Source organism: Anolis sagrei, chromosome 3 (assembly GCF_037176765.1).
Source record: "Anolis sagrei isolate rAnoSag1 chromosome 3, rAnoSag1.mat, whole genome shotgun sequence".
Taxonomy (NCBI): domain Eukaryota; kingdom Metazoa; phylum Chordata; class Lepidosauria; order Squamata; family Dactyloidae; genus Anolis; species Anolis sagrei.
Genome location: NC_090023.1, coordinates 6,228,674 through 6,256,127, shown reverse-complemented (window position 1 = coordinate 6,256,127; position 27,454 = coordinate 6,228,674). Strand labels below are relative to the sequence as shown.

The following is a 27,454-nucleotide window of genomic DNA, read 5'->3' as shown; positions in this document are numbered from 1 at the left end:
TCTCACCCCACACACCCACTTAATCAAGTTCTCTCTTCTGGCCAATCGATTTATTTATTTATCGTGTCAGGAGCAACCTAGAATCATAGAATCAAAGAGTTGGAAGAGACCTCGTGGACCATCCAGTCCAACCCCATTCTGCCAAGAAGCAGGAATATTGCATTCAAATCACCCCTGACAGATGGCCATCCAGCCCCTGTTTAAAAGCTTCCAAAGAAGGAGCCTCCACCACACTCCGGGGCAGAGAGTTCCACTGCTGAACGGCTCTCACAGTTAGGAAGTCCTTCCTCATGTTCAGATGGAATCTCCTTTCTTGTAGTTTGAAGCCATTGTTTCGTGTCCTAGTCTAGGGATGCAGAAAACAAACTTGCTCCCTCCTTCCTGTGGTTTCCTCTCACCTGACAGTTGTATTACATTTTAACAAAACAAACAAACAGACAGACAAAACACAAAGCTTGAAAGTTGATTAAATGTCCTTTGACCAGTATCTGGCCACTTGGAGTGCCTCTGGTGTTGCTGCAAGAAGGTCCTCCCTTTTGCATGTGGCAGGGCTCAGGTTGCATTGCAGCAGGTGGTCAGTGGTTTGCTCCTCTCCACACTTGCATGTCATGGATTCCACTTTGTAGCCCCATTTCTTGAGGTTGGCTCTGCATCTCGTGGTGCCAGAGCACAGTCTGTTTAGCACCTTCCAAGTCGCCCAGTCTTCTGTGTGCCTCTCATTTGGTATCAGCCACTGATTGAGGTTCTGGGTTTGAGCCTGCCACTTTTGGACTCTCGCTTGCTGAGGTGTTCCAGCAAGTGTCTCTGTAGATCTTAGAAAACTATTTCTTGATTTAAGTCGTTGAAGTGCTGGCTGATACCCAAACAGGGGATGAGCTGGAGATTTCTCTGCCTTGGTCCTTTCACTATTGGCTGCTACTTCCTGGCAGATGTCAGGTGGTGCAATACCGGCTAGACAGTGTAATTTCTCCAGTGGTGTAGGGCGCAGACAGCCTGTGATAATGTGGCATGTCTCATTAAGATCCACTGTTTTAGTGTGGTGAGATGTGTTCCACACTGGGCATGCATACTCTGCAGTAGAGTAGCATAGCGCAATGTCTTCACTGTATCTGGTTGTGATCCCCAGGTTGTGCCAGTCAGCTTTCATATGATATTGTTTCTAGCACCCACTTTTTGCTTGATATTCAGACAGTGCTTCTTGTAGGTCTGAGCACAGCCAATCGATAGGAACTGGGAAGGTTCAGCTCAATGAAGAGATGACTGAGGAACAACATGGGATCCCTTTGATATAACTCAGGGGTGCTTTGAATGCGATTTTCCCACTTCTTGGCAGAGCATTGTACTGGATGGCCCACAAGGTCTCTCCCAACTCTAGGATTCTATGATTCTAACTCAGGCAGGTCCTCCATATGTGTTGGACTTGGAGTCATAGAATCACAGAGTTGCAAGAGACCACAAGTAGCATCCAGCCCAACCACATTCTGCCATGTAGGATTCCAGCCCTCCCAACAGATGCCCATCCAGTCTCTATTCAATAGCTTCCAGAAATGGAAACTCCATCCAAGATAGCATATTCTATTGTCCAACAGATCTCATCATCAGGAAGTTTTTCCTAATGTTTACATGGAATCTCCTGCCCTGCAATTTGAATCCATTTCTCCATTGTGTCCCAGTCTCTAGAGCAGTGGTTCTCAACCTGTGGTCTGTGGACCACCAGTGGTCCACAAGAACGAAAATATGGTCCACAACCTCACTGTTACTACGTTGTTGCAAAAAGAGTGACTGGTCTTGTGAAAATCTCTTATAGTACCGAGGCTTATTAAATATGGTTTTCTGTGAACAAGCAAGTGATGACTACTGGATGGCATATGTTCTGTATCTGAAACTAGAGCTGATGTGGTCTATCCAATGCAATTGTCTGAATCAGCATCCCAAATAACCAAACCGAATCTAAAGTTGACCAAAAACTGATTTGTAACTCTTTTGGAGAGTGTTCCCTGGGCAAAGTGGTCCTTGGTCAAAAAAGGTTGGGAACCACTGCTCTAGAGCAACAGAAAACAAGCTTGTTCTCTCTTCAATGTAACATCCTTTCAAATATTTAAACATGACTCTCATGTCCTTTTCAGCCTTTTCTACTCCAAGCAAAACATATCCAACAACCTAAGCTACTCTTCAGAAAGTTTGGCTTCCAGACTTATGATCGGTTTGGCTTCTAGACTTATGATCGGTTTGGCTGCCTTTTTCTGGACACATTCCAGATTGTCAATATATTTCTTGACTTGTGGTGCCTAGAACTGGACACAGTATTCCAGACTTCAGACATGTTGGACTGCAACTCTGAGGTGTCCTAGCCAACTCGGTCTATAACCATGGTTTCTGGGAGCTGATGTCCAAAACATCTGAAGGGCCAATTATTGGGGGGCACTGACTCAAGGGACACTCTTGAGAGGAATGGGCAGACTCAGTGTCTGCTGTCCCAAAGGGTAAGACTAGGTCTAATTCATAGAATCATAGAATCAAAGAGTTGGAAGAGACCTCATGGGCCATCTAGTCCAACCCCCTGCCAAGAAGCAGGAATATTGCATTCAAATCACCCCTGACAGATGGCCATTCAGCCCCTGTTTAAAAGCTTCCAAAGAAGGAGCCTCCACCACACTCCGGGGCAGAGAGTTCCACTGCTGAACGGCTCTCACAGTCAGGAAGTTCTTCCTCATGTTCAAATGGAATCTCCTCTCTTGTAGTTTGAAGCCATTGTTCCGCGTCCTAGACTCCAAGGAAGCAGAAAACAAGCTTGCTCCCTCCTCCCTGTGGCTTCCTCTCACATATTTATACATGGCTATCATATCCCCTCTCAGCCTTCTCTTCTTCAAGCTAAACATGCCCAGCTCCTTAAGCCGCTCCTCATAGGGCTTGTTCTCCAGACCCTTGATCATTTTAGTCGCCCTCCTCTGGACACATTCCAGCTTGTCAACATCTCTCTTGAATTGTGGTGCCCAGAATTGGACACAATATTCCAGGTGTGGTCTAACCAAAGCAGAATAGAGGGGTAGCATTACTTCCCTAGATCTAGACACTATGCTCTTATTTGTTTACAGTTACAGTATGTTTTGAATAAATTAGAAGAGACCTCTTGACAAGAACAGGGAATGGAAATGGAAACAACTGCCCAGAAAGGCGATGAGATCTCCTACTTTGGGCATCTTCAAAAAGAGGCTGGGCAGCAATCGACTGGGGATGTTTTTGCTGGAGATCCTGCCTCGAGCAGAGAGTTGGGATTCAATGGCCCATGGGACCCTTCCAACTTTTCTATGAACCCTTGGAATGAAGTTTCCCCAAGATGAAGATTTCTCCTTCAGCTAAACCAATGTTTCTCTCTGGAGACTCCCTGTTTAAAACCCTCACAGGATTTGAATTTTGCTTTTCAGATGTGCTCTGTCAGTAGTGGCAATTCACACGAGGAGAGCAGCAATTAAGGAAAGGCCTCAAAGGACTGTTTAACACCACACGGGTCCATGTGGGACGCTTCTGCATGCTACCTCGATCCAGAAATGTAAAATTTCTTGAGGAACGCAATACAGTCTGAGGGAGGCTTCACAGATAGCAGTGTACCCCTTTCCACCTGGAAATGTATGGCCTCACTGGTCATTCCACAGATATATAAACCCCTTTTCCTAGTTCCACAGACCACACTACCCCTGAGGATGCTTGCCATAGATGCAGGTGAAACGGCAGGAGAGAATGCCTCTATACCATGGCCATACAGCCCGAAAAAACCTACAACTACCCAGTGATTCCGGCCATGAAAGCCTTCAACAATACATATGACCTCACTGCTTAAGAAAGACCATGTGGATCCAGAATAATGTTCTACAGTCACTTACGGACCCATCACCAAGACTCTACACTTGGAAGACAATCAGACTCGGCCACAAGGGATCGACTATGATGATGACTGACTGATATGATAATCTCGAAAGCTCAGTTTTAACGCTCTTGACAACAGAAGCCTTTGTCTTGGTCATCTCCACCTTTCAGGTCACTATGCCTTTTAAGTTATTGTTATGTGTGCCTTCAAGTTGTTTCTGACATATGGAGCCCCTAAGACCAACCCAATGGCACAGTGGGTTAAATTACTGAGCTGCTGAACTTGTTGATTGAAAGGTTGCAGGTTTGAATCCGGAGAGCGGCATGATCTCCTGCTGTCAACTTCAGATTCTGCCAACTTAGCAGTTCAAAAACACGCAAATGTGAGTAGATCAATAGGTACCGCTCTGGCGGTTAGGTAACGGCACTCCATGTCATACCGGCCACACGACCTTGGAGGTGTCTATGGACAACACCGACTCTTCTTGGTTAGACCACATCTGGAATATTGTGTCCAATTCTGGGCACCACAATTGAAGAGAGATATTGACTAGCTTTGTTTGACTTGCGTGACAAACAAAGAGTTGGACATCCTGTGACAGCAACCACCAAGTTTCACTTGCAAAAGGTTGACAGACTGATTCAGGACGATTGTCGTATTATTAAAATATTCCCATCCAGGGTTGTTGTAGGTTTTTTTCGGGCTGTATGGCCATGGTCTAGAGGCATTCTCTCCTGACGTTTCGCCTGCATCTATGGCAAGCATCCTTAGAGGTAGTGAGGATGCTTGCCATAGATGCAGGTGAAACGTCAAGAGAGAATGCCTCTAGACCATGGCCATACAGCCCGAAAAAATCTTCAGCAACCCAGTGATTCTGGCTATGAAAGCCTTCGACAATACATATTCCCATCCAAACCCAAGTAATGAAGGTGGAGGCATTACTTGTGATTCAATCCTTGTATTTTTTTAAAAATCTTGTAACCTTACTTTCCGGATAACCCTCCTATCTATCTATCTATCTATCTATCTATCTATCTATCTATCTACCTACCTACCTACCTACCTATTTATTGATCGATCTATCTACCTACCTACCTACCTACCTACCTACCTATTTATTGATCTATCTATCTATCTATCTATCTATCCATCCATCCATCCATCCATCCATCTATCTATCAGCAATCACTTGTGCCTGACTAAGATTGCAATGTGTCTACAAGGGCATGTAGAAGAAGAGAAGGTTGAGAGGAGATATGATAGCCACGAATAAATATGTGAGAGGAAGTCACAGGGAGGAGGGAGCAAGCTTGTTTTCTGCTTCCCTGGAGACTAGGACGCAATGGAACAATGGCTTCAAACTACAGGAGAGGAGATTCCATCTGAACATGAGGAAGAACTTCCTGACTGTGAGAGCCATTCAGCAGTGGAACTCTCTGCCCCGGAGTGTGGTGGAGGCTCCTTCTTTGGAAGCTTTTAAACAGAGGCTGTATGGCCATCTGTCAGGGGTGATTTGAATGCAATATTCCTGCTTCTTGGCAGAATGGGGTTGGGCTGGATGGCCCACGAGGTCTCTTCCAACTCTTTGATTCTATGATTCTATGATTCTAGGGGCTGCTCCAAGAGACTTGCAAAACATAAACATAACAGGAATGGAAAGTCTACTTGTGACTAAAGGCGTTGACAAAGTCTTTTTATACCAGCCTAGCTCTCATTTCCTGATGGCCATCTGCCTTACCAGCAAATTGTTTTTAGTAAGATCACAATGAGGAAATGGGGAAGGAGTGCTGAAGAACACAGACTTTTGATACTGAATTGCAGGACCAAATATGAAGCCAATACTGTGATAACGATTCAGCTGAGAAAGAATAGGATTCTGGGTTCTTGTGGGTTTTTTCGGGCTATAGAGCCATGTTCTAGAGGCATTTCTCCTGACGTTTCGCCTGCATCTATGGCAAGCATCCCTCTGAGGATGCTTGCCATAGATGCAGGCGAAACGTCAGGAGAAATGCCTCTAGAACATGGCTCTATAGCCCGAAAAAACCCACAAGAACCTAGTGATTCCAGCCATGAAAGCCTTCGACAATACAATAGGATTCTGCTTATTTATGCCTACCTAAAACAGGCAAAGTAAATGAGGACATCCCTATTGTTTCCATATAAGATGTAGGGATGTCTCTGAAGAATGTGGAAATTTGTGTTGGCCAGAATCACTGGGTTGCTGTGAGTTTTCCAGGCTGTTTGGCCATGTTTCAGAAGCATTCTTTCCTGGCGTATCGCCCACATCTATGGCAGGCATCCCCAGAAGTTGTGAAGTCTATTGTCATGGCCGGAATCACTGGGTTGTTGTAGGTTTTTTCCGGGCTATATGGCCATGGTCTAGAGGCATTCTCTCCTGACGTTTCGCCTGCATCTATGGCAGGCATCCTCAGAGGTACCTCTGAGGATGCTTGCCATAGATGCAGGCGAAACGTCAGGAGAGAATGCCTCTAGACCATGACCATATAGCCCCAAAAAAACCTACAACAACCCAGTTGTGAGGTCTGTTAGGAATGAGACAAGGGAGGTTTATATATCTGTGGAATGATGTCCAGGGTGGGAGAGAGAACTCTTGTCTGTTGGAGGGAAGTCTGAATGTTGCAATTAGCAAGCTTGATTAGCACTCAATTGCCTTGCAGCTTCAAGGCTAGGCTGCTTCCTGCCTGGGGGATACTTTGTTGTGAGGTGTTAGCTGGCCCTGATTGATTCTTGTCTGGAATTCCCCTGTTTTATGAGTGTTGCACTGGGAGTGTGGCGCAGCTGTCTGAGTGTCAGCAGCATTAAGATCACTTCTGACCACAAGGTCATGAGTTCGAAGCCAGCCCAGGTCGGAGTGAGCTTCCGACCAATTGTGTAGCTTGTTGTCGACCTTTGCAACCCGAAAGACGGTTGCATCTGTCAATTAGGAAAATTAGGTACCACCTATGTGTGGGGAGGCTAATTAAACAAAATTTACGAGGCCATAAAAAAGACTCCAACAAAGCACTCCAGCAAAAAGCATGCGGGGAATGCGGAAGTAACTCATCAGTGTCGCAGATGGACGATGAAAGCGACAGCTCCCCTGGCAGCCAGAAAAAGTTACATAGCCTCTGTCTGTTTGTCTATATCTGTTGTGTGTCTTTGGCATTGAATGTTTGCCATGTATATGTACATTGTAATCTGCCCTGGGTCCCCTGCGGGGTGAGAAGGGCGGAATATGAATACTGTAAATAAATAAATAAATAAATAAATATTTACTGTGCTTGCATGTTAACAATTTCAACAAAAAGGAAGAAACCATGAAAATGAACAAAATCTGGCTACAAGTTTTAAAAAACTCTAAAATCAGGGCAGTAAATAAAGAACAACACTAAAAAAAACTCAGGTGAATTCCAGGCAATAATAAATCAGGGCCAGCTAACACTTCCTAACAAAGGATTCCCCCAGGCAGCAACCAGCTACACTTTGAAGCTGCAAGGCCATTCAATGCTAATCAAGGTGGCCAATTGCAACATTCACACTTGCCTCTAACAGACAAGAGTTATTTCTCCCACCCTGGGCAATCATTCCACAGATATATCAACCTGGTGGTGCAGTGGGTTAAAGCCCTGTGCCGGCAGGACTGAAGACTAACAGGTCGCAGGTTTGAATCCGGGTAGAGGCGGATGAGCTCCCTCTATCAGCTCCAGCTCCTCATACGGGGACATGAGAGAAGCCTCCCACAAGGATGATAAAAATATCAAATCATCTGGGCGTCCCCTGGGCAATGTCCTTGCAGACAGCCAATTCTCTCACACCAGAAGCGACTTGCAGTTTCTCAAGTCACTCCTGACATGACCAAAAAAAAAAAAAAACAACACTTGCCTAGTTTCCAACAGACCCCTCAACCTCTGAGGATGCATGCCATAGATGTGGGCAAAACGTCAGGAGAGAATGCTTCTGGAACATAGCCAGACAGCCCAGAAAACTCACCGCAACCCAATATTTTAAATAATTTTCTGCACGAAAGAGTTTGTGTACATTGAACCATCAGATAGCAAAGACATCACTATCTCAGCCACCAAAGTGGACAGTTTTGGAGTATTTTGGATTTGAGATAAGAGATGCACAACCTGTACACTTACACGGCTTACCCAGCTATAAAGTCATACTTTGGAAAAGCCTCTTTGGCACACATCGCTTGGTTTGGGGTTTCTAGGAGTTCTCTCCCAGCAAAGCAACTTTTCCAAACTCTACAAAAGACACGTTCCTACTTTCTGAAACCACTTATTCCTTGTTCTAAGAGTAAGAACAAATATTGCATGTTGGATTTCCACTCAGATATTCTTTTGGGAGTGCTTCCCCCAGTTCCAGAGCCCTGGCCGAGGCAGATCTACCTGTAAACGACCCTTTTTGCCTGCTAGCAGCAATTTGGTGCCACTTACGTGGATTGGCTAATGAGATTACCAGTGGGGAGGTACATAGCTGTAGGCAGGGGTCCCTTGAGCCCTGTACGTTGGCACCGAGACGGGATGTGCTCCAATTGCAGTGTGCTGAGGAGTGGTCAACAGAGTGCCTGAAACAAGAAGAGAGAAAGGAGGAGAGTCAGAAGGGAGGGAGAAGCTCAGCCCTGGCACATCCAGCTTGCCTCGGGAGACATGCCCACATTGGCTTCTGAACTAAGGAGGGTCCCAAAGGAAGAAGAAGCAGGATTCCCCTTGAAGCCTGTGGCTTGGCTCACTGGCATGAGCCGCTTGCAAGCCGAAGCATCCTTAGAGCAGTCACTTGGGGACTAGACTGCATAGAAGACAAAGGGCATTGAGAAGCTGTCCAGAAAAGGCTGACCAAAATGGTCAAAGGTCTGGAAGCCAAGCCCTACAAGGAGAGGCTTAGGGAGCTACCTATGAGGGTTGTATGAAAAGTAATGCCTCCACCTTTGTAACTACTCAACAGTACTGGTATGCGGCAGGTACTGGCTTGTTCAGTAGACTCTCCTCTACAGTTCCATTTTGGCAGAAAGCCTTAGCATTGAACAGTTTTGTTGTTAAAGTGCGAAGTATGGAAACCTGCACAGACGGTCGGTCAATGCGACTTAAGCAACGTGCAGTCATTCAATTCTTTTTTTATTTAGTTTTTTATTTGAAAAGAGAAAAAACAGTTATATAGACATATGCTATACATTTCCTTCTCTTTTATTTACATTCACCCCTGTGCTCCCCTTCTCCAGAGCCACCTCTTCTCTTAAAGTCCCACCAAAAAATCAGTTCTTCATTTGGAGGTAAATTCCCATCTTCTTTTTCCAATAATTTTTTATAGAAATTTTCTCCAGATACTTTCAAAGCCATTTTTTTTTTTTTTACATAATCCCTTCTTTACTTTTAAGTTTGATGTTAGCTTATCGTTCGGTGCCATTTTCCAGATTTCTTTATACCATTCATTAATCTGTATTTTCATTGCCCCTTTCCAATATTTTGCAATTAATAGTCTAGCTGCTGTTAATAGTCTATTAATTTTTCCCCTCTTATCTTTCCCATCTTCTTTTTAATTAAAAGTAATATTTCTACTGGATTCCTCCTAATTTTTATATCCATGATATTTTCTATTTCTGTTATAACCAATTCCCAATTTTTTTTTACATATTTGCAGTCCCACCACATATGCACGTAGGTTCCAATTTCTTGGCATCCTCACCAACATTTTTTATTATTGTTTTTATTTATAATATGCCTGAACACCGTCTCGGTGTTAAATACCATTTCCAAATTAGTTTGTAATAATTTTATTTTATTCTAATTGACATGTTTTTTTGTGTCTTGCTTTCCATATCTCTTCCCATTCTTTTTCAGTTATCATTGTTCCTACTTCCTCCTCCCATAATTCTCTTAATTTTAGTCTTTTCTTTTTTCCTTTTCTTAATTAGTATTTTATATATTTTACTTGTTGTTCCTTTTAATTGCTCGCCATTTTTTCTTTTTAATTCTTTTATTATCAATTCCTCAAATTGTGTTATTTGTTTCCCAGTTTTATTTCGGACCCACCAATTGTTATTCCATTTTTCTAATTAAATCCAATGGAGCCAAGAAATGTTTATTCCTCTCAATTCTTTTCTCATGGTTGATCAATACGACTTAAGCAATGGGCAGTCATTGAATTCTTGACAGCAGAAGGTATCACCCCAAAGGAGATTCATCAGAGAATGCAAGCTGTTGATTGTGATTGTATTGATGTGAGTACTGTGCATCGTTTAAAGATGTTGAAGTGACACCTTCTGCTGCCAAGAATTCAATGACTGCATGTTGCTTAAGTCACATTGACCAACTGTCTGCGCAGGGTTCCATACTTCGCACTTTAACAACACAACTGATCAATGCTAAGGCTTCCCGTCAAAATGGACCTGTAGAGGAGAGTCTACTGAACAAGCCAGTACCTGCCGCATACCAGTACTGCCACCTGTTGAGGAGTCTGTTGAGGTGGAGGCATTACTTTTCATTCAACCCTCGTATATGTTTCTGCATGGCATGGGGTTGGACGGGATGGCCCTTGTGATCTCTGAGAAAGGGGCCCTCGTTGTCTGTGTTGATGGAGACAGGTGGGAGGGGGAAGACTGTGCAAACAGCCTGTGGGTGGACTGGTCATGCCTTTGGGGTCCAGCTTGGAAACAACACCCCAGTATTTGCTGTTTTTTTTTTTTAAGAAAACCTTGTTGTGATTCTTGAGAGACCAATGGGAAAGGAGAGCAATCCCTCTACACCCCTGTCGAACAGGCCATGCAAAGAGCCAGTCCCTTACCTCCAAACATGTGCATGCCTGCACCCGTGTGGTACCCAAACAAATAGACCTTCACTGGGGGAGAAGGGGACGGGGCAGGAGCTGGCAGATAAAGGAGGCCATTTTATTTCAGCTGAGGGTCTCAAGCATTTTTTTTGCACAATTAAGAGACAATAATCCAGGGAAAAAATGTAATGCATAGACATAGAATGGGTGACACCTGGCTTGACAATAGACCACGTGAATGGAATCTATGACTCTTAGTGGACCACAAGCTGAACAGTGTGACGTGACAGCAAAAAAGCCAATGCAATTCTAGGCTGCAGCAATAGGAGTAGAGTGTGAACGAGGGAAGTCATAGTCGCAGTCTCTCCTGCTTTAATCAGACATCATCTGGAATAAGACTGTGGCCAGTTCTGGGCACCACAAACTCAAGAAGGAAATTGTTGTGTGTATTGTTGAAGGCTTTCATAGCTGGAATCATTGGGTTGTTGTAGGTTTTTTCGGGCTATATGGCCATGTTTTAGAGGCATTCTCTCCTGACGTTTCGCCTGCATCTATGGTAAGCATCCTCAGAGGTAGTGAGGTCTCACAACCTCTGAGGATGCTTGCCATAGATGCAGGCGAAACATCAGGAGGAAATGCTTCTAGAACATAGACATATAGCCTCAAAAAACTACAACAACCAACTGATATTGTTGTGGTTCAGCTAGAGGCTGAAGACAAAGGGATTGTTCAGTCAGAGGTTGTGAGGAATGATGGGCTTTCCAGTTAGGAAATGAGGAGATTTTGGATCATGATTCTGTCTGGAAGAATGGGTGTGTGCCTGATCAGACAGAAACAGCTTTGGCGTAGGGAGGAGATGGAGATGCTTTGGCATCAGAAAACAGGAAGACCTTTCCCCTGGTCATTTCTTGGCAACGGAATATAAGGAGCTGGAAGGGAAAGATTTTTCCCCTGGGAAAATACCTGAGGTCAATCAGAGTAGGAGACTCCATCTCTAGGAGGAGGGAGTTGGATTACAGAGGTCACAGGAACTCCATGAGAAATCCTTGAAACAGACCAATTGTCAAAGGCATGACTTCATGGCTTGTGGACCTTAAATTAAAGTGTTCTTTACTGAAAGGGTAAGACCAGGCAACACTGTGTTACTGTGTACACCTTCGGTCTTGCTCTTGCTCCACGTTTAAGCCTATGTCTAAGATCTTTGGGAAGTCTTGTGCTCATGTTCATGGATTCATGTTTTGGAAGAATTTCCTGTTTTTCTGGTAGTGGATTTATGCCTACGTTTTGATTCTTGGTTTTTTCATGTACCTTTTCACTTTTGAAAAGAACTTTGATGTTTGGACTACTGCATTTTGAAAGCCTTTTTCCGATTGCTTTTTGGACATTGCCTTTTTATATCTGCTTTCTTTAATAAACTGTTTAATTAGTACTACTGAATTCTTGTGTGATGCTGGGTTCAAAGCTGAATTCAGGCCGGAATGCAAAAGGTATTGACAGTCTGTCCAGAGAAGGGCAAACAAAATGGTCAAAGGTTTGGAAACCAAGCCCTATATGAAAAGGCTTAGGGAGCTGGGTAAGTTTAAGCTTGGAGAAAGGAACGCTAAGAGGGGACATGATAGCCATGTTTGAATATCTAAAAGGATGTCATACTGAGGAAAGGATAAACTTGTTTTCTGTTGCTCTGGAGACCAGACATGGAGCAGCAGATTCAAGCTGTTGGAAAAGATATTCCACCTAAACATTAGCAAGAACTTCCTGATGGTACGAGTTGTTTGACAGTGGAATATGCTGCCTGCGATTGTGGTGGAGTCTCCTTCTCTTGAGGTTTTCAAACAGAAGTTAGGTGGCCATCTGTCAGGAGGGCTTGGATTGAGTGGACTGGATGGACCCTTGTAATCTCTTCCAAATTTATGATTCTACTAATTGTACCTGCCACACGTTGCTGTGGCCAACCTTCCCTCCCTCTTTTTCTCCTTCTTTCCCTCCTTCCCTTTTCTTATTTCCTTCTCACCTTCTTTCCTTCTCTACCTCTTTCCTTCCTTTTTCTTTTCCTTCCTTTTCTCCCCTTTCTTCCTTCTCTACCTCTTTCCCTCCTTCCTTCACTTCTCCTTCCTTCCTTTTTTCTTTTTTCCTTCCCCTCTTTTCTTTTCCTTTTTCTGTTTCCTTTTCTACCTCTTTCATTCCTTCCTTAGCTTTTTGCTTCCATCCTTCCTTCTGTCTTTCCTTCCCTCCCTCCTTCTCACTTTCTTTCTCTTCTTCCTTTGCTCCCTCTTTCCTTCCTTTCCTTTTTTCATTCCTTCTCTCCTTCCTTCTTTCTCTACCCCTTTCTTTCCACCCCCTTTTATTTTCCTCTTTCTCTCCTTTCTTCCTTCTCTATCTCTTTCCTTCCTTTGCTTGCTTGCTTGCTTGCTTGTTCCTTCCTTTCTCCCTTTCCTTCCCTCCCTCTTCCTTCCCTTTTTTCTGTATCATCATTTAGCTTTTTGTCATTTAGCTTTTTGGGGGTTTTAAGTCAGTTCCACTTTTTTTGGTGGGGGAGGGGATGTTATGAGTGATGGTCACTCATTGATCTGTTAGGGATGTTGTATCCAAATTTCGTGTCATTTTGTCCAGTGGTTTTTGAGTTATGTTAATCCCAGAAACGAACATTACATTTTTATTTATATAGACGATACATGTTAGGAAAAAGTGTCTCACTGAGGGCCCTTGTGGCTTTCTCTCCATCTCACCTGCTGACATTGCCATGGTGGTCCCAGCTACCATCCCCATGGTCACGCCGTTAGTCCTCTGGGCAGCCACGGGGGCAGGATAAATAGCAGACGGGATGCTGTTTGGCTGGACCACGGTGGTGTGATGGATGACATGAGGCTGCGCTGCATACACCGGCTGTGTGTAATACGCTCCCTGTTTGGAAAGGGGGAAAATGAAGGAAAGAGAGCCATATTTTAGTAAACTTGATTTTTTAACAAATCAGCAACTCCACATTGCCTCAATAGGAGTATAGTGTCTACGTTAAAGGAAGTAAGAGCACCACTCTATTCTGCATTGGTCAAACCTCACCTGGAATAACTGTCTACTTTAAAAGGCATTTAAAAGGTTCTTGTATTTCATTTACAATGACACAGAATATTAGGCACTTTGCAGAGAAAGTACAGCTACATTAGGTGCACAAACAAAGGGGGTATTACATTTTACTTCAGCATTCACACACACAAAACATTCATTCATACATACATACATACATACATACATACGGAACCATGTCTTCTTCCTTCTCCTGGAAAAGAGACCTGCACGTAGGCCGGATTGTGTTCCCTGAAAATCTACCATTCTGCAAATACACCATCTTCCTCCATCCCTCGGAGACTTTACTTACTTAGGTGATCCCTCGTAGCTCAAGAATGATGGTCCTCCAAGGTGATGGTCCTCTTGATGACTGTGGAGCCCTATTCTTGATCCACATATTCTTCTGCAGTGAGGAGATTGGTTTCTAAGTGGAAGGCAGTTCCGGTTGGGGTTGGCTTGACGAGCCTTCCTCTTGGCATGTTTCTCCCTTTTGCCGTCCATTCGTGCCTCTTCGAATTCTGCAGCACTGCTGGTCACAGCTGATCTCCAGTTAGAGCACTCAAGGTCCAGTGCTTCCACATTCTCGGGGTCTATGCCACAGTTTTTGAGGTTGGTTTTAAGCCCATCATTAAATCTCTTTTCTTGTCCATCAAGATTTCATTTCCCATTCTTGCGTTTGGAGTAGAGTAGCTGCTTTGGGGGACGGTGATCAGGCATTCAGATAACGTGGCCAGTCCAGCAGAGTTGATGGCATAAGAGCATCGCTTCAGTGCTGATGGTCTTTGCTTCTTCCAGCATGCTACATTTGTCCGCCTGTCTTCCCAAGAGACTTGCACGATTTTTTGAAGACAACACTGATGGAATTCCAGGAGTTGAGTGTAACGTCTGTAGATAGTCCACGTTTTGCAGGTGTATAGCAGGGTTGGGAGGACAATGGCTTTATCAACAAGCACCTTTGGTCTCCCTACGGATGTCCCAGTCCTCAAATACTCTCTGATTCATTTGGAAAAATGATGTACTTGCAGAGCACAGGTGGTGTTGTATTTCAGTGTCAATGTTGACTTTTGTGGAGAGGTGCCTGCCAAGGTACTGGAAATGGTCAACATTTTCTAATATTGGAGAAGATGGCAGGTGGACCAGACTCCTCTGGTCTGCCACAAGTTTTTGAATAGTAAAGTATATCTTATATAGCAATATTCCTGCTGATGTTGCTCCAAAAAGTTGCAAATGAATGACAGGTGTTTTTCAGCGAAAACTTGCTGACTCTCATCCGTTCCAGACAGATGTTGATTTTCTTCTTAATTAATAATTGGTTTCCTTCTTAGGAAAGAATCATTGTAAACACTTCCTTAACTTAAAGAATCATTGTCTCTGGTAATATAAACATGTTGTTTTCCACCAAGAGTTAATCATTGTCTCTGGTCATCGATGTCAGCAGTTCAGCAACTTTTAATTATAGTGCATTAATTCTTCTTTTGTAGTTTTCCAGGCCTCAATCCTAAAATGGCATCTCTAGCCCCTATAGGTCCCAACATACACTTTCATTCAATTTAATTCAGACCACATCATCATCTATTCACCACATAACACTGTGTCCAATTCTGAGCATCACAGTTAACGAAGGATATGGACAAGCTGAAAGATTTCCAGAGAAGGGCAACCATAATGATCAAAGGTTAGTAAACTTGACATGTTATTTTTTTTAAAGGATATTACTTTGTTTTGTCTCTTGAGTTTTGTTGTTGTTCATTTGTTCAGTCGTCTCTGACTCTTCGTGACCTCATGGACTAGCCCACGCCAGAGCTCCCTGTCAGCCATCACCACCCCCAGCTCCTTCAAGGTCAGTCCAGTCACTTCAAGGATGCCATCCATCCATCTTGCCCTTGATCGGCCCCTCTTCCTTTTGCCTTCCACTTTCCCCAGCATCATTGTCTTCTCTAGGCTTTGCTGTCTCCTCATGATGTGGCCAAAGGACTTCAAATTTGTCTCTAGTCTCCTTCCCTCCAGTGAGCAGTCGGGGTTTATTTCCTGGCGGATGGACTGGTTGGATCTTCTCGCAGTCCAAGGCACTCTCAGAACTTTCCTCCAACACCACAGCTCAAAAGCGTCTCTCTTCCTTCACTCAGCCTTCCCTAAGATCCAGCTCTCACATCCGTAGGTTACTACAGGGAATACCATGGCTTTGACTATGCGGATCTTTGTTGCCAGTGTGATGTCTCTACTCTTTACTATTTTATCGAGATTGGACATTGCTCTCCTCCCAAGAAGTCTCTTGAGTACATGTTTTAAATAAGAGATTTTATGGGAGTGCATATCTTTTGGGCAATTGCAACTGCAAATTCTACTTCAACCATCCTCTGCTTTCAATAAGGTTATGTTGCACTGGAATTTCCAATAGGTTATGGAATTTCCAATAGTGTAATCTTGGTAACTTTGTCAAAGGACAAAGCAACCCAGTTTATATTTGTAGTGGGGGGGGGGGGGGGGGTCCAAAAGGCACTTTCTATCTCTGTGCAACACCAATGTAACAAAAAGAAACCTCCTACGTTTTGCAAGGGGGAAAAGAGAAGGAAGGTTGGAATTTTCTTCTGATGATTGGAAACAGGTAAAGAATGCAATCTTAAAAGGCTCACAGCCTCTGAGGATGCTTGCCAGAGATGCAGGCAAAACGTCAAGAGAGAATGCTTCTAGAACATGACCATATAGCCCAAAAAAAACCTACAACAACCCACTTAAAAAGCTCATTGCCATTTTAAAAAATCCTGTTAATATCAAGTAGCATTTAAAAAGAAAATATTTTGCAAATAATTTGCAAAATAGGCAGATAAGGAATTTAAGTTGGCCTCCAACCCCAAATAACTGAGTTGACTTATCCGTGGGTCAATGTGAATAGTGTAAGAGGAATAGTCAGCCTTCTCTTCTCCAAGGCAGTAAATAAGGGAGCCATTCCCTTCATTGAGGAGACTGTCAAAAGGTGAGAACTTAGTCTGATTTGGAGAACCTAAAAGAAGCACCAACAGCCTCTACTCTCTCCATAATGATGACCCTTCTGGCCTTTTCTGAATGCCTGGATGTGGAAGTAGCAGTGGGGGCCAGAGCGGATGGTCCTCTGAGGTGGCATTGGTGCTCTCCACCCTCCATATAGTCACCCTCGACTTATTCATGAGACATATCAAAATCCATAATTTTGGGCCCCAAATTTATTCTTGACTTATACATGACCTCAACTTGTACATGAGAATATGCAGACTGCCATGTTCATTTGGTGGGGGTGGTGTGATGAACAATTTGACACATAAATAGAGACAGACATATATACACACCTGGGCATATAGGTTCTGCTGTGGATAGGCACTTCGGATAGGGTACATAGCAGTTTGGTAAGGATTTGGAGATGGAGAATATGGAGGAGGTGCACTGTTACTCTGGGTAGGAGGGACCTTGTAGGGTGTTCCAGCAGTATACCCTGTTGAGAAACAAGAAGCAAGGATGGTCAAGGTGAGACATTAGATAGCTGCCCTTGGGTCAGTCTTGGATCTAAGCTGATACAGTGGTCTGATTGGGAACACTCAATAGAACTGGGTTGTTTCTGGGCTATATGGCCATGTTCTAGAGGCCTCTAGAGAAAATGCCTCTAGAACAGGCCATATAGCCCGGAAAAACCTACAACAACCCAGTGATTCCGGCCATGAAAGCCTTCGACACTCAACAGAACCCTTGAGTCCTCCGTTGTAGTGCAGAAGGAGGACCATCAACCTACCATCCTCGTTCATTTGGCACAACCTCTATTGCCCACAATTCAAACCACTCCCTACAGATGGCCATCCAGCCTCTTAAAAGCCTCCAAAGAAGGAGCCTCCACCACACTCTGGGGAAGAGAGTCCTACTGCTGAACAGCCCTCACAATCAGAAAGTTCTTTGTGTTCAGGTGGAATCTCCTTTCCTGTAGTTTGAAGTCATTGTTCCATTGTGTCAGAAAACAAGTTTGCTCCCTCCTCCCTATGACTTCCCCTATTTATACATGGCTATCATGTCTCATCTTAGCCTTCTCTTCTGCAGGCTAAACATGCCCAGCTCTTTAAGCTGCTCCTCATAGGACTTGTTCTCCAGACCCTTGATCCTTTGAGTCTCCCTCCTCTGGACACATTCCAGCTTAGAGTCAACATCTCCCTTCAATTGTGGTGCCCTGAATTGGACACAGTGTGATTCCAGGTGTGGTCTGACCAAGGCAGAATAGAGCATGGGGAGCATGACTTCCCTGGATCTAGACACTAGACTCCTATTTATGCAGGCCAACATCCCATTGGCTTTTTAGCTGCTGCATGACATTCCTGGCTCATGTTCCCCTTCCTCCCCACGAGGACTCCAAGATCTTTTTCCCACGTCCTGCTCCCGAGCCAGGCATCGTCCCCTATTCTGTCCTTTGCATTTCCTTTTTCCTGCCTAAGTGGAGTCTCTTGCATTTGTGACTGTTGAACTTCATTTTGTTAGTTTTGTCCCATTTCTCTATACTTTCTCCTAATATACAGCACAAAAAAACCAGCACTGTAAGAGAGTGAGAATGTTTCTTGGTACAGTTTGACATAATGCTTTTCTTCCAGCTTAAGTTGACCAATGGATTGGGAGCACCAACTTTGATCCCAGTTCCAGCCCTAATTAGGATCCCCATTGATCCCTAAGAGCACACAGAAATATGATTACCTTTCAAAGGTTGCACTATAGGTGCCAATAAATACTATAAGAACTTGGCAAGTTGTGTCCCAAAGCTCTTAATTGGAGATGTGGAAGGCAGCCAGTTCTTGACCCATAAACTGTGCAAATACAAAATTCATTCCAAAATCTAATATTGGGTCTAAACAACAGAGAAGCACAGGAAACAGATGGCAAATATAGGTATCCTCTCTGAAAAGGAACATATTGTAATTGTCTTCACTTTGACTGACCTCAGGACCAGGCTGAGTATTAACAAACCAATTTTCAGATTTAGAATATGACAGAAATCGTGGAAGGCTAGGCAGCGGGATCTCTTTTTCTGTCACAAAAGAATATGGGCAGCCTTCCTGCAAACACTGCTGTGGATTGTCAGAAAGGTGCCATTAACACCTTGGAATGAGCAGTGCTGGATGCATCAAAAGGGAGGTATTTCACAAGGCATCTGTTGCCATATATTTAATGTTTTAAAAAAAGGCAAAAGCCACTTAGGGACTCAACGATGATTCTGTTGTCATGTATCAACGTAGTATGTGGCTTAGACATAGGCTAATGCAAAGAGGTCCAATGCAGGTGCATCCTGATGGGAAATGCAGACAGGATCAGACTCTTTCTTCGACAGGGACTTCAAGGTCTATCAAGAGATTTTGGGCAATTCAAAATTCATTCAAAATGTGGTACCAGAGAAGAGTTAATGGGTGCCATTAACTCTCCAAAAGGATAAACAAGTAAGTCCTAGAGCAGTGGTTCTCAACCTGTGGGTCCCCAGATGTTTCTGGCCTTCAACTCCCAGAAATCCTAACAGCTGGTAAACTGGCTGGGATTTCTGGGAGTTGTAGGCCAGAAACATCTGGGGACCCCAGGTTGAAAACCACTGTCCTAGAGCAATGTTTCTCAACCTTTGTATTGCCGTGACCCCTTAATACAGTTCCTAATATTGTTGTGACCCCCAGTCATAAAATTACTTCCGCTGCTACTTCATAACTGTATTTTTTCTACTGTTATGAATCATAATGTAAATATCTGATATGCAGAATGTATTTTCATTCACTGGACCAAATTTGGCACAAATACCCAATACACCCATATTTGAATACTGGTGGGGTTAGGGGAGAGATTGATTTTATCATTTGGAAGGTGTAGTTGCTGGGATTTGTAGTTCACCTTCATTCAAAGATCATTCTGAACGCCACCAATAATAGTATTTAACCAAACTTCCCACACATAACCCTCATGACCAACAGAAAATACTGGTAGGGTTTGGGGGGCATTGACCTTGAATTTTGAAGTTATAGTTCACCTACATTCAGAGAGCACTGTGGACTCAGGCAATGATGGATCTGGACCAAATTTGGCACAAATACTCAATATGTCCAAAGGTGAAAACTGGTGGAGTTTGGGGAAAACAGACATTTATAGTTTGCGTACAATCAAAGATAGTTCTGAACCTCACCAGCAATAGAATTGGACTAAACTATAGACAATTATGCTAGGGAAAGTGGAAGGTAAAAGGAAGAGGGGCCGACCAAGGGCAAGATGGATGGATGGCATCCTTGAAGTGACTGGACTGACCTTGAAGGAGCTGGGGGTGGTGACGGCCAACAGGGAGCTCTGGCATGGGCTGGTCCATGAGGTCACGAAGAGTCGGAGACGACTGAACGAATGAACAACAACAACAAACCCACATAGAACTCCCATGACCAACAGAAAATACTGTGTTTTCTGATGGTCTTTGGTGACCCCTTTGACACCCAACCCCCAGGTTGAGAAACGCTGTCTTAGAGTAATGTTTCTCAACCTTCCTAATGCTGCGGCCCCTTAGAATCATAGAATCATAGAATCAAAGAGTTGGAAGAGACCTCATGGGCCATCCAGTCCAACCCCCTGCCAAGAAGCAGGAATATTGCATTCAAATCACCCCTGACAGATGGCCATCCAGCCTCTGCTTAAAAGCTTCCAAAGAAGGAGCCTCCACCACACTCCGGGGCAGAGAGTTCCACTGCTGAACAGCTCTCACAGTCAGGAAGTTCTTCCTAATGTTCAGATGGAATCTCCTCTCTTGTAGTTTGAAGCCATTGTTAATACAGTTCCTCATGTTGGGGCAACCCCCAACCATAATTTTTTTTTTGTTGCTACTTCATAACTGTAATTTTGCTCCTGTTATGAATCATCATGTAAATACCTGATATGCAAGATGTATTTTCAAGCACTGGACCACATTTGGCACTATTTATTTATTTATTTATTTATTTCGGACATTTATATCCCGTCCTATCTCAATCTCCGCAGAGGGACTCAGGGCGGCTAAAAAATACCCGGTATGCCCAAATCTGAATACTAGTAGGGGTGGGGGGATTGATTTTGTCACTTGGGAGTTATAGCTGCTGGGATTTATAGTTTATTTATTTATTTATTTATTTATTTATTTGCAGTATTTGTATACCGCTTTTCTCACCCCGAAGGGGACTCAAAGCGATTTCCACATAGGCAATGGCAAAATTCAATGCCAGCACAAACAATTACAATTATACAATTACAGTTAGACATAAATCAAATTAAAATACATCCATAAACAGTAGAACAATCATTAAAACAGTAAAACAGTCTCATCCATCAAATCGCCGTTCTAGTCATTGTTTTTCTGAAATGCTGCATAGATTTGTTTCTACTGCTCAAAGGCCTAGTCCCAAAGCCATGTTTTTATTTTTTTTCCTAAAAGCCAGGAGGGAAGGAGGGGATCTTACCTCATTTGGGAGAGTGTTCCATAGGTGGGGGCCACAGCCGAGAAGGCCCTGTCTCTCATCCCCGCCAGGTGCATTTGCGCTGTTGACGGGAGTGAGAGCAGCGCCTCCCCAGATGATCTTAGATTACGAGGTGGGACATAGGGGCAGATGCGTTCGGACAAGTAAGCTGGGCCAGAACCGTGTAGAGCTTTATAGGTCAAAACCAGCACTTTGAATTGGGCTCGGAGATGGACCGGCAGCCACAATCAAAGTTTACCTACAATCAAAGAGCATTATGAACACCACTAGCAATGGAACTGAACCAAACTTGGCACGCAGAACTCCCATGACCAACAGAAAATACTAGAAGGGTTTGGTGGTCATTGACCTTGAGTTTTGGAGTTGTAGTTCACCAACATCCAGAGAGCAATGTGGATGGATCTGGACCAAACTTGCCACAAATACTCAATATACCCGAATGTGAACACTGGCGGAGTTTGGGGAAAATGGACTTTGACATTTGGGAGTTGTAGTTGCTGGGATTTATAGTTCACCTACAATCAAAGAGCATTCTGAACCCCACCAATGATAGAATTGGGTCAGACCTCCCACACAGAACCCCCATGCCTTGAAGAGACTTGCTGGTGAGAACCTCTCTCCAGCTTCACATGCTCTCCCTTGCCCGCACATGCCGACCATGCTGCCATGTGCCAAGCATGCCTGCTCTCCCCTCCCCGCTTGGAGTACTAGAAACAGTCTTCCAATCGGCCGAGAGGCCAGCCAATCACAGTGGAGGAGTGTTTTTGCTGCAAGGATTCACAGTCTGTTTCCAAAAAGGAAGAAAAGGTCAGGCAGAGAGATCTTCAGCCATCTCTGCCAAAGGGGTTTCTAAGACCATCAGAAATATATGTTTTCTGATGGTCTTTGGCGACCCCTCTGAAACCCCCAGGTTGAGAAACGCTGTCCTAGAGCAAACCAAACATGAACTATCACAAGATGCATGACTGAACTATCTATCATATTTTGGACATATCATAAGATAACACCAGTTGCAGGAAAAGATGAAAAAGCTTGGCATAATGGAAGGCAGTAGGGAGGAAGACAACATTACAGATGGGTTTGCTCAATCAAGGAAGCCACAAGTACCAGGAGTTTGCAAGACTGGAGGAAGACTACTAACAATGGGGTCTCTTGGAAGTCTCTCATGGTTACCATAAATTGGAGCCAACCTGACAGCACACAGTAACAACTAGGTTTTAAACTCTATTGGCAGTATAATTATATTTTAACCGATGTATGTTTTTAGTAGTGTGAGACTTTATTTGTACCGGTTTTAATTTTTGTAAGCCCCATTGAGTCCTTTAGCTGGGAAAAAGATGCGAAGCAAACACATGGATCAATAATAGTCTTAGCACGTTGGACCCTATGAGGTTTAATGGAGTGGCTTTTTTGGGGCAAGAGATTTGAAGAACATTGATCTGTTGCCAGTTAGCTTCTTTGTTTTTACTGCTGGGGACAACGAGAATTCGAATCTTCCACCTCAGGCTCCAAAGAATCCTGGAGAGACTAAAACTTAGAGGTGAAGTAGGGAGTGAAGGAGAAAAGCTGTATTTTTCAAAAACAGTTTTTTAATGAATGATGGCAAACCTAGACTGTTACCTGCTCCAAGTATCGACAAAAAAGGCACTACAGGAACAAAACAACATTAGAAGACACTTCCAACCATACTACCTTCCTGTTTTATCTGATCTCCCTTTTATGTTTTGGTTATTTATCAGAAAACCTCAATCATATTCCCACAAAAATTTACCATGAAACAGTAAACCTGGGCCCATGAAATTCTGGTCATGAAAGCCTTCGACAATACATTAAATGCAATAGTCAGAAATCCAATCCAAACTCTCCATGATCCTTCCTACGATCAGTTCAGGCTGCCTGAGTGAAGTCGACATGCTCTGCTTCCATTAGGTATCTTTGCTCTGACTCTTACTAAACAGCACACACTATCACGCAAGGGGTATTTTTACAACCTGGGTTCAGGGGTGTCTGTGAGAGCACTGCACCCACCACTGGCATTCACAAGGCCCTTTCCCCAAGGACAACACTTTGCTCCCCAAAGTGACAAGGTCACAATGTGAGGACAGAGGATTCGTTGGCGGCATGCTCTCGGCAATTAAAAACAGGAACTCTTCCAGCATTTCTGTCCCTAGCCACACGAATCTGGCAGAACAAGCAAAGTCATTAACTTTGTGTGTATGTTTCTTAGCCAGTAAATGAAATGCCCTTCTAAGTACAGCACTTGCCTTACTCTCTCTCCTACAAGGGGTTGAATGAAAAGTAATGCCTCCACCTTCGTTACTTGGGTTTGGATGGGAATATTTTAATAAATCAAACACAGAAATAATCCTTAGAATGTGCTCTTTAATGACTTTTCCACATAATCACCAGACAATTGGATATTAAAAAAACAATTAAAAAGTTTTCTGAAGCCATCACGGAAGAAGTCGACACTGTTTTGAGTACTCATTGTACACAGATCTTCCGATAGCCAAGCAAAGCAATAATGTGAACCAGACGTTCTTGTGAAATGCTGATTGTGCTTGAAATTTTTCTCTGAGTGATAGGACAATCATCCTGAATCAATCTGTCAACCTTTTGTTTGTTAAACCCGGTGGTTGCTGTCACAGGACGTCCAACTCTTTGTTTGTCACGCAAGTCAGATGTTCCCACCTCAACATCTTTAAACTTACTCTTCCAACGATGCACGGTACTCACATCAACACAATCACCATAAACACCTTCTGCTGTCAAGAATTCAATGATTGCACGTTGCTTAAGTCGCATTGACCGACCTCTGCACAGGGTTCCATACTTTGCACTTTAACAACACAACCATTCAATGCTAAGGCTTCCTGCCAAAATGGAACTGTAGAGAAGAGTCTACTGAACAAGCCAGTACCGACATTTGCGGAGGATTCCATACTTTGCACTTTAACAACACAACCATTCAATGCTAAGGCTTCCCGCCAAAATGGAACTGTAGAGGAGAGTCTACTAAACAAGCCAGTACCAACATCTGCGGAGGGTTCCATACTTTGCACTTTAACAATACAACCATTCAATGCTAAGGCTTCCCGCCAAAATGGAACTGTAGAGGAGAGTCTACTGAACAAGCCAGTACCTGCCGCATACCAGTACTGCCACCTGTTGAGGAGTTACGAAGGTGGAGGCATTACTTTTCATTCAACCCTCGTAAATCCCCACAGGCCTGAGTGCATTTGAAACTCTGACCTTAACTTTCAAATTCTCAGCAGCCACCCTCCTGAACAAAGCACCAAAGATTCATGGCTGTATCTATTGCTTAAAAATCAATTATTGTAAACACAATGTTCAAAATACTAATGTAGGTGGGGAAGGGGATTCTTCGATGTCCTTCATGAAGACTAGACTGTTAATGCTCCACAAAGGTCACCTCAGTGCAATAAAGATTTTTCCAGATGCCTTTGTACTCCCACCTCCTCCGCTGTCTCCTCTACCGTCCAATTTGCATTATTGACAAAAGTGCTGCATCTGTTCAGCTCCTATTAAAAATCAGAATGGCTTGCTCTTTGCAGGTGTACCAAAAGAGAGCCCTCCATCTTGCCTCTGAAGGACAAAAATTGTGATGCAAAACCACGACAAGGTCACCTTGGAGAGACTTCAAAAAAGAAGAAGGCAGCGGTTGGTGGGGAGGAGGGCCTCTCACGGTTGCATTTATCAACCAAACACTGAAGCAAAGCAACGTGTCCTTGATATTGGCCCCATTCAGACATAAAGCACAAGGACACAACTCTTCTTGCAATAGGTCTCGCTGTCTTAGTTTGACAAGCCTAAATGCATGATGGTCACAAAAGAGAATCCATCTTACATTCTTCATATGACAGAATGCCATATAGATCTCACCTCATGCCAGGCTCTGAATCCATAGTGGTAGATAAGGATTTTCTGTTTTACTGCACAGATCTGTATGCCAGGACATCATAGATGCACAAATTTGTCACAGCAGTCAAAAGGAAAGGCAAAATTTTACACACATACACATACACACTGTTGGGACTCAGCCTGTGTGTGACCCTGAGCCTGAATCTCTGATTGTATTGCCTAATGTTGATGCCAGTGTTGATGCTAAGGTTGATGGGCCTAATTTGGATAGTAAGGTTGAAGTGATCAATGAGGACGAGGCTCAAGATGGACACACTGTGAGCAGTAAAAATCCTACAGGCTTTGATTTAGAGGCTTCAGGGGAAAAGCCTAATTCTCATGAGATAGTTGCTGTCAGACTGAGAGAAGAAAATTCACTCCCTTTTCCTCCTGGCCCGAGCTTGCAAGATAACTTGACGCCTCGTCAGGTCAATGATAACAGCCGCAGCTCGGAGATAAGCCAGAACCATAGGGAGGCTCAATGTTTACATAGGTCCGAGAGAATCCGACAACTGAAACCAAAGATTAGAGTTAGCCGGAATCAGTGTTTGGGATTTAAGAGTGCCCGTGTGGGGGATTTCCTCAGACCAAGCATCGTTTAGTATCAAGTACAAACCTCCTGGGTTTTCCAGTTTCCAGTGGTCTGGTCTCTAAATGAATTTCTGGCTTCAGTTAAGAATTAGCTGGGGCTAATCTGTTCATGGATTTCTATTGAGAGTTGTTTGGACATTACTGCTTTGGATTTTCTGCAAGCTTTCTGGACATTGCTGTTTGCTGTTTCATTTTGGGTTTTTTTTACCTTTGGACTTCAATCTATTTTATATTCATCATTCAATAAAAAGGATTGTATTTTTCCTAAACCAAGGTGTTGTGTACTAATGACAAAAGGGCCCTGTTTCCTGCTCTGGAGTGCAACACACACAGACACGACACTTCCTAGCAACATCCTTTTCTGCAGCAGGATAACCACCCGTCACAGCCCTTAACTCCTCAGAAGAAGAGAGGAAAGTCTCTCCGCATCAACAATCAACCTAAAGCCTAGTAACCCCAAGGAAGTATTGTAAATACTCATGTGTAAGTTGAGGCAAAAACCATCTCCTGGATCTTTAAGTTTAAAACCATTTCCGTTCAGGGACTTAATGAGTCACTTAATTTTAGCTGTTTCCTTTAAGTTTACTCTTTATAAACCTGTGGATGAAACTTCAGAATTACTCGCAGTTGGAATTACTACAAGCAGAGTCATTTCTTGTAAAGCTATCAGGCACTACGTGAGTATATGTTTCACATATGGGTTATCTCACCTTCTGTAATTCTGCTGGAAAATACTTATTACTCTATGTTTTGCTTTAGATATGAGTCTAGAGTTGCTGATCATATCAACTCCTGAAGAAGGGGATTTCTTTCCCCAAAAGAGCCGGGCACCCCTGTTGATGCTATTTGGACTTTTCTTACGAAGACGTTTCTAGAGAGCGGTGCTCCATTATTACTGGACTTTACTTGAATTTTACCCATGAAGACATTTTTGAGAGCCTCATTACTTTCTCCATATACCATCTTCATTACTTTCTCCATATAGCCTCATGACTCACCGCCTATTAACTTCATCTAAAAGATTTTTTTCATTACTTACTTACTTACCTAGTTACTAAGGCAATCTCTCGTTGTCTGAGTAGGATAGTCTTCCAGGATCAGTGTCCTGGCGGTGGGTCCATAGGTGACTGTGGAGGCCTATTCTTGACCTGCATGTTCTCCCGCAGTGAGAGCATTGGTTTCCAGGTAGAAGGTGGTCCCAGTCGGGGTTGGCTTGAGGCTCCATCCTCTCGGCATGTTTCTCTCTTTCGCCCTCCATTTGTGCCTCTTCAAATTCTGCAGCACTGCTGGTCACAGCTGACCTCCAGCTGGAGAGCTCAAGGGCCAGGGCTTCCCAGTTCTCAGTGTCTATGCCAGAGTTTTTAAGGTTGGCTTTGAGCCCATCTTTTCCCTGTCCACCAACATTCCGTTTTTTGTTCGGAGTAGAGCAACTGCTTTGGGAGCTGGTGGTTGGGCATCTGGACAACGTGGCCGGTCCAGCAGAGTTGATGGCGGAGGAGCATCGCTTCAGTGCTGTTGGTCTTTGGTTTTTTCAGCACGCTGACATTTGTCCGCTTGTCTACCCAAGAGATTTGCAGGATTTTCCAGAGGCAGCGCTGATGGAATTGTTCCAGGAGTTGCATGTGACATCTGCATGTGACGTCTCGCATGCGTAGAGCAGGGTTGGGAGAACAATAGCTTTATAAACAAGCACCTTGGTATCCCTATTTTTTCATTGAACATGTATCCCTAAAGCCTATATACATTAGGATCTATATCAGATTTAGAACTG

The 27,454-nt window shown here is 43.7% G+C and overlaps 1 protein-coding gene across 2 annotated transcripts in view; it reads right to left on the bottom strand.

Moving 5' to 3' along the window:
* FAM168A (family with sequence similarity 168 member A) overlaps positions 1-27,454 on the bottom strand; it is a 274,380-nt gene that overhangs the window by 4,299 nt on the left and 242,627 nt on the right. For both annotated transcript variants that reach the window (XM_067466454.1, XM_067466455.1), the window contains 3 exons: positions 17,023-17,165; positions 13,363-13,537; positions 8,308-8,438 (listed from right to left, as the gene is read on the bottom strand). In XM_067466454.1, coding sequence (XP_067322555.1) covers positions 8,326-8,438; positions 13,363-13,537; positions 17,023-17,165 — 431 coding nt within the window. In that variant the 3' untranslated portion in view covers positions 8,308-8,325. The remainder of the gene's footprint in view (positions 1-8,307; positions 8,439-13,362; positions 13,538-17,022; positions 17,166-27,454) is intronic.